This window comes from Diadema antillarum, unplaced genomic scaffold, assembly GCF_040938485.1.
Source record: "Diadema antillarum isolate AM-2024a unplaced genomic scaffold, OU_Dant_1.0 seq00000368_RagTag, whole genome shotgun sequence".
Taxonomy (NCBI): domain Eukaryota; kingdom Metazoa; phylum Echinodermata; class Echinoidea; order Diadematoida; family Diadematidae; genus Diadema; species Diadema antillarum.
Window position 1 is genome coordinate 107,612 of NW_027271369.1, and position 15,489 is coordinate 123,100.

The 15,489-nt window shown below is 36.8% G+C and overlaps 1 protein-coding gene across 1 annotated transcript in view; it reads left to right on the forward strand.

Annotated features, from left to right (window-relative positions):
• The window catches only part of LOC139731313 (discoidin domain-containing receptor 2-like), a 47,567-nt gene extending 40,912 nt beyond the window's left edge, over positions 1 to 6,655 (forward strand). Inside the window, exons 11-15 of the mRNA XM_071642202.1 lie at positions 464 to 601; positions 1,245 to 1,375; positions 3,029 to 3,253; positions 4,695 to 4,929; positions 5,695 to 6,655. Of these exons, the coding sequence (XP_071498303.1) occupies positions 464 to 601; positions 1,245 to 1,375; positions 3,029 to 3,253; positions 4,695 to 4,929; positions 5,695 to 6,000 (1,035 nt within the window). The 3' untranslated portion in view covers positions 6,001 to 6,655. The remainder of the gene's footprint in view (positions 1 to 463; positions 602 to 1,244; positions 1,376 to 3,028; positions 3,254 to 4,694; positions 4,930 to 5,694) is intronic.
• Positions 6,656 to 15,489: the final 8,834 nt, after the last annotated feature.

Sequence of the window (15,489 nt, forward strand, 5' to 3'; positions counted from 1 at the left end):
AAAATCCCATTGCTTTCTTATGTTGTGTTCAGTTTTAATGAAACTTGTCATTCTGCGTGATTTTAGTTAGTTTATGAAAGTCATAGCCTTCACATGGAGCAGACTCTTACAAGGTCAGGGGAATAGCGTGCACTGTATACAGTAAGATGCATTTAGGAATTAGAAGCAGGGAAGTGGTGTGAATATCACTAATATGTACAGGGTTGCATCAATTCACTACAAAGTTGTATGCAGTTTTATTACAGGGTGTCAAGGTCAATACATGCTGTGCACTTATTGATGCGTGGGAACATGTTCCAGTGAAGATTTTTCAAATTGATGAAACTCTTCCGTCCAGTTGTTTTTATTGCAACTGATTGACAAATTGCCCTACATTGACTGAAGATTGTTGATTCCAAGTTAGAATGTTTGTCACAGTCAGTTTTCAATATGAATCCTCTCTCAAACACTCTTTTGACTACAGGGTGTGTCAGGAAACACAATATATGGTGTTCCTTCACAATGCATAGAGAAGCTCAACAACAGCAGAGTGCCTTGCCCGGAGTACCCAAGACATCAGCTCAACTTCCTGGAATTACTTGGTGAAGGAATGTTTGGAGAGGTATTTATCTGATCAATCAGAGAGAAGTAGATTCTGGGGGTGGGGGGAATGAGCTTCATGAGCTTCATATTCATACATGTGATTGATTGATAACACACCATTATCTGTGATCATAATAATCAAAGTTTCTCAATGTCACACGGAGTTAGGCTCATAATTCTTCTGTTGCAGTGATTGGTATTTGAGAGTCTCTAGACATGGTCTGTAAGCAGGGAAATCTTTCTCACAGTTGGAGACCAGTTGGCTTCATTTGTTCAGTTCTCCATTGATTTCCAGTTATCAAAAGAATACTAGTTCTTATACAGTAATGTATTGACAGTGTGATCATGTTGTTTGTCACTTTGAAATGTAACCCGCTGAGGACGGACTGATTTTGCTACAACAAGCATATCCCATAGACACCTGCCCTGTCCTCAACGGGTTAAGGAGATGTTGTGTTGCTTGTACAATGTGTTTTGCATTGATATATTTGAGTGAAAGTGTGAAATGTATATGTAAGTGACAATAAATTGTGAGGAGAACTTAAATAACAAATGATTGCAGTGATGCATGAGAAAAGTCTTATTGTGAAAATATGTGGGAGAATTTTTAGTATGTATGGAGCAAAATGTATGTGTAAACATCTTAAAATCACTGTTTGCAGGTTCATTTATGTGAGGCTGAGGACATTCAAGATTACATCGGAAATGGCTTTCCATTTGAAAATAAAAACAAGGGAGAAAAGACATTGGTGGCGGTGAAAATGCTGAGAAAAGATGCATCCAAAAATGCGAGGTGAGTTACATGTACAAACCAAAATGCTGTGCCGCCCCTGTCATGTAATTACAGCACTTGCTGGTTGTTATTAAATTATTTGCTACCCTCTGGATTCCCATTCACATGGCAGTTATTACTGCTGTGAACAGCCTTAACTACCATTCACAAGGTATGTTACTTTTCCTCTCATTTGGCTTGTTATCAGTAGTTAGAGTGCATGACAGACACAACTACTCTGCAATAGTCAGTCAAAGGTCACTAGGGGTAATTTGTCTGCCTGGGGAACGACAACAACAACAAAATTGTAAGAGACAGTCCTAATCACATCTACAGGCAGCTAGATACTGGGTGCAAGGCAAACAAGCCCAGAAACACTGGCTGAATTGTGACTTGATGACTTTTCCACGCCTTGTTGCAGTCGCTTGGGAAGGGTGGAAACTCGCTCAGAGCTGTACGCGTGTTCTCCCAAAGTCATGAAGGCACAAGAGATACTTTGTGCCTCCCAAATTTGAAAGGAATGTGTGTTCACGAGCATTCCACAATGACATCTGTGATTTCTTCTTTTTATTCTTGAAGGTGACATGATGTGTCATTTAACAGGCAGAGTAAGATAGGAGATGAAATTACTAGGGTGATGATAGTGCATGTTCGTAGAACTGCACATCTTTTTAAGTACTCTTTACATTTACTTGTGGAGAAAGTGACTATGCCCTCTATCTTACACAAGACCTGTGACTTCACATACATATCCCACAATCACATACAGTATTGATATATATTTAGTTAATTCCAATCTCTGTCCCGAAAAAAAAAAAATGGTGGTAAACTTACAAACATTGAAGTGCTGTCAAATGAAACATGTGCATGCATGGAGTCTTCATATTTAGATAACTCTATTCTTATTTACTAGAGTACATCTTGATGTCTATAAAGGCATTGAAAATTATAAAAGTTGTCATGGGGAGCTTTTAAATTGCATTCATGTTTAAAATAACATGTAGAAGTCTTCATCTCAAACAGAAACAAAAGTCAATTTATGTAGGAGAAATTATTTGATATGTGCTCATAAACTGAAAGCAAATTTAGTAATATTTCCTAGTCTTTGAAATGATACAGACCTGTGTACTAACAGTTGCTGCATGTCAGTTACTATGGCAATCAGCTGTCTGAATTTCTTGATGCTGCCATGGAAATAATTATCTTGTTGATTATGAGTACGCAGTGGAATCCTGGTGCAACTTGAATTGAAATGCATTTTAATATTTGGGTAACAATTTCTCTCCGATGTTCTGTAGGATATGGTGTGCAAGTGCAGAGTGAAAATTATTGTGTAGTCACTAGATTTGATGACTCAGTAGTGACTAGAACATGTAACCTGCAATTGATGTGCATAATAAATGAATGATTATTTGGAAAAGATTTCACCAAGGCAAGTGGTGGGAACAATCAAGGTCAAATATGGAATGTGTTCCTAGTTGACAGGCCCAAAATGTGTTCAGGCAAAAAATTCCGCATATAGGAAAGGATAGTCTGAATAAGTTCTTTGAAACAGTTTGGATCAAATGGAATTAAAACAGATGTAGCCAATTCAATGCATTATTATTCCTTTTTAGGCATTTTGCAATTATTGTTATCAGAAGTGGCAAATTACTATCCTTTTGATGTCCCCAGAGCTGACTTCATGAAAGAGATGAAGATCATGTCCCAGCTGCGAGACCCAAACATTGTCCGCCTTCTAGCAGCCTGCACAGAGGATGAGCCATACTGCATGATTGTGGAATATATGGAGAATGGTGATCTGAATCAGTTTCTCTACGAGAGTGACCTCTGTGAAGTCACCACAAACAACTGCAATGCAAATTTTGGCTCTACAGCGCCAAATAGAAGAACTGTTAGGTAAGATTTACTTCTACTTTTTCTCTCTTATGAAGGCTACATGAAATTACAAGTATACCAGTAGTAATGTGGATTGTTTGTTTGTTTGTTTTTTACTTGATGTCAAAACCTTCCAAGGTGGCGCTCATTTTTTATTTATTTACTTTTTTTGTTCTAGCACACACAATACTTCAGCAGTGTTAAACTAATTTTCACTAATATTTCATCTGTTGTTTATTTCAATTGGGATGAAATGTAATTTATATAATGTAGACAAGATTATAGGTGCTTCTAAAAGTTCTAAGTAGTCATGATTTAGAGCAGGTTGCAGGTGCTTCTAAAGCCCGCTGCACACTATACCACCTTCTAAACCATGAGACCAGGTCAGGCGACCTTGCAACGCACACTACGCAACCCGACTACACAGCTAGGAGTATGACCGTTCTGGCTTCAGTAGAACGACATACCGAAAAGTATAGAAGCACATGCAGTGCGCACTGCATGCACTTGCATTATACTGTATTGTGATTTGCTGAAACCGACCTGTCGTGAAAATTTGACGTGTCAATTCTCTACAACTGGCACTAAGACCCAGTCACATGACTGGAAACTGGCAAGGTTGGTGATGTCACACTTCGGGTCTTAAAGTTGTATGGCCGGTCTTATCGTATAGTGTGCGCTGGGCTTAAGTAGTACCCCTACGGAGGTAACATTTTGAAGCAGGATGAACTGGATTGAGGATAAGATGAGAACTGTAACCAAATACCTGTGATTTATTTTAAAAGACATGAAGTGTGCTATGTGCTACTGCACCATCATCCCTGAATGGTTACACTCACTGCCACCATCACCTCTCAGCCTCTTACACAGGTACTCGGGGGGAGGGTCACATGGCTTTGTGATGACATCAGCACAATTAGCTTTTCTACTTATCTTAACTTGTCATGACACAGCCTTTCTCCACCGAAAGCTTTTGGAGAGATTGCAGGGATGTTGTGTAGAATGCTGTGCTTGCTGCTTCCATTGTGAAAGAGTTAAAAAAACTTGCAGGATATTTAGAACTTCACAGCACAGCCATTCAAGTACACAGGAAATGAATACTGCGGCGTAATAATGCCAATGTACTCTTTCATACGCACATTACATTTATAGCTCAATATTACTGTAATTTGCAAGAGAAAAATAAATGAAATTATGAACAGGGCCTGCACTGCACTTTTAAAAGTGGGGGGGGGGGGCAGTTATGAAAACATGATATTTGCACATTATGTCGAATATATATTGTTATATAATCTTGCAAAAATCTCCCAGTATTAATAGTTGAATGACATTTGTGATGATACATAATTTATATCATTCTACATCACCATCACTGTCTTTAAACTGATGAGATTACAGAACTGTTACAGGAAAATGTGTTGTGATTCACCTAAATTCTACATATTGTTTTTTCCATACTCAGTGTGGGGGCGCTGGTTTACATGGCAACTCAGATAGTGTCCGGCATGAAGTACCTCTCTGGTATGAACTTTGTCCATCGGGATCTTGCCACAAGAAATTGCCTCGTAGGGAGGGCATATACAATACGAATTGCTGACTTTGGTATGAGTCGGAATCTCTACTCGTCCAACTATTACCGGATAGAGGGTCGGGCAGTGCTTCCTATCAGATGGATGGCATGGGAGAGTATTCTCATGGTGAGTAGGCTTGATGGTAAGCTGGCTAATAACTACTACAAAGAGCTTAACCCTTTGTGTGCCAGAGACTTTTGACAGGTGTGTACAACGCTGTTGGGTTTCTGTGCCAATTGGCACTCAAAAGCATGCTAAGGATTTCAGTGTTGAGTATGAGGTATAGTGAGAGTCGATATACAGTTGTAGCATTGGTTAATATACTAAACAAAAAAACAAACAAACAGGTATGCATTCAAAACGTAACTGTATTCAAAAAAAATTTTATGCCTGAATTGAATGTTTGACTTTGTATTTCTCAGTATACTTTAAACAAAAGTCAAAACCTGGTAGAGACCCATATATAAAAGCCATCTAGCGATGATCATGGTACATGGTGCCAGATCATGTATAGGTATGCTTCATACCAGCTCATTTTTTTGATATTACGATATTGAAGTGACCTCGCATTATAAATGTCCTTGCAGACATACCAGTCTTTAACAATGCTTTCAGATGTACAGGTAAAGCCTTGACCTATGATTTGATGGTTTCACAAAACTTTCACTCACATGTTTATGTTTCAAGATTTGAATTCTGTTAAGACTGCAGAACAACACAAATTGTCAAAAATGTAATAGAGAAAATTGACACTCTTCAAATATTGCTGAATTCAATAAATGTTGTGCTGTATATGTGAAGCAAGTAATTAAATCTACTGCAAACATTCATCACTCTTGAAAACAATTTACAATTCCTGACTTGTCTTTTTTCCTTGCCTCCTTTGTATAGGGCAAGTTCACATCCAAAACTGATGTGTGGGCCTTTGGTGTGACACTTTGGGAGGTCATGATGCTGTGCCGTGAGCAGCCATATTCACAGCTGACCGATGAGCAGGTCATAGAGAACACTGGTCACTTCTTTGAGAAGAGTGGCACACCCATTCTGCTGGCCAAGCCGCCCCACTGTCCAAAGGACATCCATGACCTCATGAAGAGATGTTGGCGACGTGACCCCCTTCAGCGACCCACATTTGAGTTCCTCCACACTTTCCTACAAGCAAGAAACATTGGCTACGAGCCCCCTGTCACGCTGTAGGCACATGCCACGCCTTGTCCATTTATGACTTTGTGAGGAATTTCTGATCATCCATCCATCGTAGTCCAAGTGTTGGTTGTTTAATCTCTTTAAGTAAACTCTATTTGCAATCCTACACCATTCATCACACCATCTAATGAATGTGGTGCTAGCTAATATTTCAGGTCAGCATTTACAACTCGTCCGCATCTTTGAAGTGCATACAGTTGTACCAAAGGTTAATTAGCAAAGAACATGATTTGCCATATTACATGTGAAATAATGACTTTGCTGATGCACCAATAAGCGCATAGCTCCACGTATGATAAGTCTTCTTTAGTGGAGCTGAGTGAAAGTAATCTCATGAGGTAGAATGTGGTTACTCTGAACCAGTATTAACATTATGTGTTCTCCATAATTAATCAGTAATTACTACATAGAGTAATCATGTGTCAGACGCATATGTGCATTTACATGTATATGCAAGCTCCATTGATCGAAAATGTTGATGAAAGTAAAGGTTGATGTGAATCACCATCTTTAAGAGGCTTTGTTGGGATAGTGCTTTGGAGTCTTTGATATCTTGAGTGCTCTCCTACAACGTACTGTACTCACTGTACAATATCTGCACCAGAGGAGTGATCAAATGCTCCAAGATGTACCGTACCATATCGAGCCAAAGGTGGACCACTTCCCAATGTCCTCCAAAAGCATACTGTACCATGCCATGCCAGAGAGTGCTTAAACACAAAATTGTCCAAAACAGCTCGTGATGTGAAAACGTGTGTAACATCCACTGTGTCATAATACAAAGTTGATTCTCTTTGGTAGTGACACCTGTATAGAGCATAGATGCGTTAGATGAATGTATTGGTTGCTACAAAACATGTGTTGATCCCTCTGACTCGAGTCCAAAAATAGCTCATGAGTTACGCTATCTCCACAGAGTGCTCGAACACTCCCAATCTGCTCTGGTATGGTACAGTACCATATGGTTTGGTTTGGTTTGGTTCAGTTTGCTTGTGAGTGCTCACACATGGCCGTGATCATCCTTACTTCTTGCATTTAGCCAAATGGTTCAATAGATGAGCAGTGACCTGCTAATATACTGTAAAAGTGGATATTTTCGCGTGACTAATTTTTCACGCTCGGCCGAGTAAGAAGAGTTTTGCATATCTTTAATTCCGCGGAATCAAGATATAAACTACTGGAAAATATGGCAAGCAAAAATATTCGCGTGCTTTTATTTTCGCGCTTGTTTGTGGTTGCGCGAAAAGCGCGAAAATTTCAACAACACGAAAATTTCCACTTTTACAGTACCAAAATGAGATAAGGTTATCAATTTCTGTTCTCAATCACTCTGGAAATCATCATAAACTGATTATCAATATACCTCACTCGCTGCTCTTTTACCTTCAATGCCAACAGTGACTACAAATCAGATAAACTTGAAATACATACCCTGCAAGTATTTTCACATCACACCATATGTCTGCTTTTCACCTTTTGAGTTACACTTGCTCAAGATCAAGGATTTTTTTTTTTCAGACTGCTCAGAGGGATTGAGATTTTGGGGAACTCATTCTGAGCTTATTCCAGTACATTTACAATGTTTGCTGTACTAGCTGTGCTGTAATTTTTCAAGTTTTGTGTACAGGTCTATTCCAGTGATAGTGTGTTGATCTTACGGCTGTTCTCTCCGTGTCTGCTAGCAATGACTGTATTTTCTGTCATCAGCAGATATGTATGATGTTGTTGTTGTTTTTTTTTTGTACTTTCTCAAGAAGAATGCATCTTACAAATCCAACTCATGAAACAACCCAAACCTAAACTCCAATTCCAACCAACAAAAGCATTGCTTAATTCTGTGCTTTTCACACCTGGAGGATATCATTTCAATGATATTCTGACTAAACTGGATTTTTCTGAACTGTACCAATTACATGCTAAAAGTCATAACATTTTTTTTTGCCCGATATATACATGTACTTTCCAGGGTAAGAAATATAGTTAATGTGTGTGGTTTATATCAAAAGACCCTGAGAGTGTTTCCAGTAAGGAAAGAAAGAAGTGATCATTGTTGAGTTACAGTGCACTTTGATGCATTGAGATGTTAACATACAGCATTGGTAAAAATACCATGAAAGCATGATTTGACAAATGTCTGTGTGCCTGTAGAAACCAGTGTATTGCTGTTTTTATTCTGAGGCTGTACATATTTTTCCACATTTGTATTTCAGAAATTCCTGTTTGCTTGTGTTTGCGGGAAAATGAAGTAAGCCATTATTTATCCTATATATTTTGTACCACCGATGGTCTGTACTGTCTCTGTACGTTGCAAATACTAGAAAACCATGTAAACATTTCAAACTTTAAAAGAACTTGGTTGTGAATATTTGTCAGTTTGGGCATGGTTTCCACTCTGTCATATGCAATGTGAATGTGTTATTTTCTAAAAATCTTTGGAAGTATCTTTTGTAGTTTATTAACCAATTGTTGCCTGCATTCCAGTACCTATGTATCACTGTTGCTTTACTCTTTGAGCTGTACCCTCATAGGCAGACAAAGCAAGTGTCAGTTGATTTACTTCAGAGATTGTGTAACTAAGCCTTTGTGTATGTGCTATTGCCTTTTCATGGGTACAGGTATTCACCTGATAATATGTCAACCCTATTTCATTTTGCAGTCATCTGCAAGAAACCATTATTACATGCAAGAATGAAATCAAGACTAATGTTAGCATTTATATATATATATATTTAAAAAAACAACATAATAAATTGGTGAAGAGTAAGAAGCTCTACTGTCATATTTATTTTTTCTCAAAGCATTCATTAGTGATTGTGGCCCTAGATTGCAAGACATTCAAATCAATCAAACAGGTTTTTAGGTATTTATACGTAGTCACTTCAAAACCATTCTTTCAGGGCAAGTTCTTGACAGGATCTTTGACATGTGTTGTTTATTGAACTTTATCAAGGTTTAAATACTAGTATGTACATTGAACTTGTGCATTAACAATTGACCAGCTCCATTACATGGCATCACAATGACTCACATCATGTAAATCAGGAAAGAACTGGACTGTGGAATTTTCCAAGAGTGAACTGAATTACATATATATTTTTAATTACCCTTTTTTTTTGGGGGGGGGGGGGGGGGAGGGGTTGAGTTGGCGAGGCTTGGAGAGTAAACATCCATCAAATTGTGATGAATGTTTGATATTTGTATTCACTTAAACAATGATTGTTCTTTTTTTTATTCAATTCTCGCTTTTTTTGTGCTCACAAACAACCTTGTATGTGCACTATCTGTAAATTTCATATGCCAAAGTATTGATTTAGCTATTATCTGTATATTTTTGTAAATAACCCAGCATTACTGTGTATGTCACTGTGCTCTTTGTGTAATTGTAAAGGAAATATTATGTCAGCATATATCAAGTATTTGTTGAAAATGCCATGAAAATCCAATAGCAGGTGTGAATTGTATCAAACATATTTGCTGTTATAGCAATTGTAATGATTGTGTTGAGTGCGAAATTAAGTGCATTCCTCTTTTCTGCTAAAAAGCATTATGTGAAATCAGAGTTTTGACAAAGTCAAATTTCTTTGATGCATAGAATAGTTGAAAATCATTTTTTTTTTAAAATATACATTTCCTTTAGCTGGAATGTCATTTATCGACATACAGGAGGAAAATATTAACAATATCAAAAATCAGAATCAACTTAAATATAGTGTTCTTATAGTGCTGTTCAGAGCTTGTGAAGTCTTATTGTTGCCACAAGTACACTGTGTCATTGTCTCTTCAATCATTGTGAAGGAGCCGAAGTTCTTGTAGTGGGTTCCTTCTTAATAAGCACTAATGTGAAACACTGCTCGCTCACCGAGCTGTAGTGTCTTCGAATTGTTTGGTTTGGTGATAGGGCATGATCTCACCATGGAGTATGAAGAATATTTCATAATAATTCACAGGATTTTTGAAGTGGTGTTACATGTACATTACATACACTTTGCCGTTACCCATAACATTGATTCTAGTGGATACACAAAGTGTATGGAGGCAATATTGAAGAACAGAATGAAGACATATTTTGGCATGAAACCTTCTGCACCCACAATTAACACTGAATTTTACATCATGTTCTTTCCAGTCATCCAGTGGGAAAGCTCTAGATGTAATTTCAAACTTGAATGTGCCTTGACGACACCTATAGTCTACATATTATCCCAAACCCATTTTCATTATTCCTGTGGGGGTATGTACAGTCACTGTAATTTCATTAGGATATTATTGTCATGGCACCCACTCAAAGGGACGCTGTCTGTTATTTCATCACATATTCACAAAAAATAGAAGCCATGTATGACATTATATCTTACTTTAACAAGTTACTGAAACTACACAAATGAAGGCATATCTATTACCTCTGGATTCATTGGCAGACATTACATGGCTCATTACATGTTTTAATCAGGTCTGTTGCTTAATTAGGACAAAAATTTTACTCCCCAGTTATCCCCATCGAATGGTGGTGGCTGTATTTGAAATTTGCATGACTCATTTTGCTATACATGTGCTTCATGGATGATAATCAGTTTCATCAGCATTCTCACGTCTCAAATCCAGTTTTCCTCAAGCTTTATACATTTGAAATAGAGTCTCCCTGCACATATCTGTGGATTACAGTTTATCTGGTGGAAAGTTTCCACCAGATAAGCTGTACTCCAAAGAAAAAATATCAGCATTACTGACATATTGGTGTCTTCATAATACTGTAAAAGTGAAAAAATTTTGCACTCGACCAGGAAAAAAAAGGCATGTTTTTTATACAGCAGAACAAAACATGTTTTTTTTTTGCACTAGTTTTATGGGTTATATGTCACCAAAAAAATGTGCGAAAATTTCCACTTTCACAGTACACATAGTAGATGAATAATTTGGTTTAGTATGTGGACTGTAGGTTGTTACATTGACCAGGGTACTTGCCTTCTCTGCTTAGCTTTTCAAACTGCTTTTATTACAATTGAGCACTTTGTAGTTTCTTACAAGATTGTGAACTTTGTGATATCAGTGGCATCGATTTCTGTCTTGATGGAAAGAAACTCCTGCCACAAGCCAAAGAATATATATGGCTGAATATACTTGTATTCATCATGCCTCTTTAAGACAGATTGCCAAGCAGATAAGTTTATTTGGCATTGTAAAAAGACAAGATATTCATTGCCAAGCAGATAAGTTTATTTGGCATTGTAAAAAGACAAGATATTCATTGCCATCAGGATATGGTTTCTCTCTCTTTATATTTAGTGTGGTGTTGATGGAACTTGATTGTATTGATTCTTCTATCAAATCACTTCATGGTGTATGTTTAAAGGAGAAAAAAATGATACACTGTACTAAAAACTTATGCAATAAAATGGCAACAAAATTTGAAAGTCAATGTGTGTGCATAAAGAGTTCATTTATGGAGTGAATATATTGGCTCTATTGTTATTGTTGAGGCAAATGCTCTCATACGTTTATATAGTCTGGAGTAAAGTGGCCTCTATAGTGTTGCCTAAAATCTGATTATTCATAATTCCTGGTCCTTTCCTTTTACGCGAGTACATTACAATAGTGTACCTCTACATTGTACTTGTACCTCACATCAATTCTCATGTCAACTTATGGATTGGTAGATCAGGGCCCCGTTTTATCGAAAGATATAATTGATTATAAATTACATTACCACATTTGTAGGCTGCCATAGACTTACCATAGAAATCAACTATAATCAATTATAACTCTTCATAAAACAGGGCCCAGATGGAGAGATTCACCATCAACAATGACTCTGGCTTTTTATCTCTGTCCAAAGGAGGTCAAAGGTATTGAATTTACCACACATCTTTCCACACAATCATCCCACATAATGCCATGACTCCAGTAACCAAAATACTTTTAGTGTAATTCTTTTCAAAAATATATTACATGTACAGCTGTATGTATTATGACACTGGAAATAATTTGGAATAGTCTGTAAGACTTTGCAAGGTCAAACTTACAGCAAAGTCAGAAGTTTTGGAGATGGAAATAACTGGAAAACAGAATTAAGTATGAGCAGGCTATCGGCATGAACTGTGAGTGCCAGCTATCACAGAGCTTTTAGACTTTGGTCACTGCTGCAGATTGATTCTCAAATTAGCATTGGTTGAGAGAGGATTGAAGAAGTGCATGTGTATGTAAAATGTAATACACCAATCAGTTTTAATTTTAAACTTGCTTAAGGAATGCTCTGGTATGATATTATGCTCGATTATCAGGGTTCCTCTAGTCAAATTTTGCAGTCTCTGGAATCACTTGTAAGCAAAGGACATATTCTAACTACAAAAATGTATACAGTGTACTACAAAGATACAATAACATCAATTTAAAGATCCTATGCAGTCTTAGGTTTTGTGTATCATTGGTCAACATGTAAGACTGGAACTAATACAATGTAATCATAAACATGACTACAGCAGCATTCACATAATGCAAAGTTCTACAAACTTGGTTGAAATACAGTGCATATCAAAAAAAGAAAAGAAAAGGTAATCCAACTTTGAAGGGCTATTATTTCATAATTGTCAGATATGGAGAGCACAATGTTGTTTGTGAGGAAAGAAGGACTCTTCCTCTTTTTATTACTACTAGTACCTAATTATGTTGACAAATGTCATGCATGACTGAGCACATGAGCTTTAAAGGCAACAATGACAAATTGCACTTTTTCCAAGTTTGAGCGTCACATGAATGAATAATGAATGTGTCACTGAAAGGTTGAGATCTGTCAATGAAAGTGGCCAAATAAATAGGCCAGTCTGTACAAATTACAAATGCAGGTTTGTGGTTAGGGTTTGTGTTAGAGTTGAACTTCTAACATTTTATGGTCCTTAACTTTTAACATGGCCACATGTCCGATATTTTGGTCACTCCCACAGAGGCCAACCCACAAAGTCCATTTTCTCTGTTCATATTCAACACACGGCTTGCAGCTACAAATCATGTCTCGAATATGAAGAGAGAAAAATAGATAATGGGTTAGCCTTTGTGGGAGTGACCAAGTTATCAACAACGTGGCCATGTTGGGGGTCATTGACTAAGAGGCTAGCAAAAACCCTAAACACAAACCTACAGTCATGCAGGCTAGCATGTTAATTTGACCACTTTCATTGACAGATCTCATCCATTCAGTGAGACATTTGTTGTTCAATAACACCCAAACTTAGAAAAAATGCAATCTGTTGTTGTTGTCTTTAAAGTTTGTGTGCTCAGTAATGCATAACATTTGACAACATAATCGGGTACAAATGGAAAGAGGAAGAGTTCCCCTGTCTTCACAACCAACATTGCACTCTCCAAAGGTGACAATCATGAAATGGTAGCACTCCAAAGCTGGATTACTTTTTTTTTTTTTTTTTTTTTGGATATGCACGGTATATTTTTTAACAGTACATCAGTACATGTATCATCATCATTGCAGTTGTCATCATGATTATTTTTTTTCCTTTTGAAGCTAGTGTGTAATATGCCAGACTCGGACATCATATTCATCACTCTTTACAAATGGCAGAATGTACATTAATGATAATTCAAAATCCTATATGTATTTGGAAGTTTTTTTCGTGTGAAAGAAATATGTGGTGCAACACATTAACCTCATCATTGTAACATGATTGTGACAGTATTTGTTCCAGTGTTTACTTAGATGGTACAAACTGTAATGATGTCTTAAATAAGTCTCTAAAATTCAAATGGTCCAATCACCTTCAAGTAAACACAAAGTTTAGGATAGTGCCTCAATTTCAATCAAATTTTTATTCAAAATATTCTCTGTGATACTGAAATATAAACATATTCATTCCCACAGAGATAAAGCTTTCAAACATTATTTGTACATTTTGTACTGTATTGTAATATTTAATTATGTTCTTGATCATACATCTCAACCATGCACAATACAGTTCTACAATTCAAAAAATATATCCTGGTAAAACATTACTGAGTGTAAATACATTAAATGCTGTATTGTATACATTACCTTTCTCTTATCACATAAACTTATATATTTTTACCATGTTTGCATATTGTATGAAGTTTTTATGCAAATCATCCCAATACATGAATATCTAAGATACAAATTCAAACATTAAAAGAAAAAATCAAATCATTGTAGTCCAAGAACCTCATACATGTGAGTGTACCATCGGAACACTTCTTTTCAGCAAGTTCTACACTTCTGTTAGTAGTTCTTGTTCACACAATCAAAATTGTTAAAGGGAATCCCGCTTTATATTAAAAGTGAAGTTGACAGGACTACTAATTCCTTCTCTACTTGACCAGCAGCTTGTTAGAAATACCAGTACTATGTCAGCGCCTACAGTAAAGATTTGCTAATACTAAGATGATCATTTACACATTTTAACCAAACAGATTAGCAAAAGATTCGGGGTAGTGAATGTTGCTGTGACACTTGACAGAATGTGACCCATTACATGTCAGTACATGTATGACAAAGACAAAGACAAAGACAAATGACAATCAATCACTGATGAAATGCAAACTCTGCATCTTAATGTAGCCGTGTGCAAATACATGTTATGATGTATGACACTTTCAGTAGGAGATACTGCATTGAAATGCTATATTCACTGCACACTCAATAAAACATGCAACCTGTTACGAGCAAATCATAAGTTTGTACATGTACATGGGGCATCCTGGATTGGTGAAGCAAGGGTCCCTGAATCATGTATCATAGGGAGTGGAACAGTATTACAATGTACATTGTAGGGTCAAAAGACAGCACAATAGGGCGTACAGGGCTTTTCCATAGCACATGTCAGCAGAGCTAGTTAGGGGCTAACAATGTGATTTTGTTTTCTTCGAGTGGTTGTCAGCAAAAGGCTTCACTTTACGTTATCCCATCTATTACATTAGAACATGTTTTGAATGTTTTTTTTTTTTTCTCACTAAAGAAAATGTAAATGAAATTGAGCCAACACTGTTGTTGGCTCATTATAACAAGATTCCAAAGTTGACAGGCTAGCCTCCTGTAAGTGTATACATGTACTTACTGGTGATTTTGAGTGACCCTTTTTCTTGTAATGACCCAACAGAGCAATATCCAAACCCATTAAGCTACCGGTAAACCATACAATTATGTAATTCCTTTTTTTTTCAGTCTAGAAACAAACACAAAACAACCAATGACCCCCCCCCCCAACAAACAAACAAACAAACAAACAACAACAACAACAAAACAGCCAGTTTAAAGAATCTTATAATGAATAATGTAATAAACCACTGTCAACTGTCATTTATAAATGGAACCTTGTGGAAACATGCTACAGAGGGAATGTTTCTCTTTTAGGTGATCTATTACTATAATGATTATTGATATTAAAAATGGAAGACACAATTGGTTTCACTTAATGATCAACCACTTGTATCATATAAGTTGATATTGCTATTGTCCTTCAC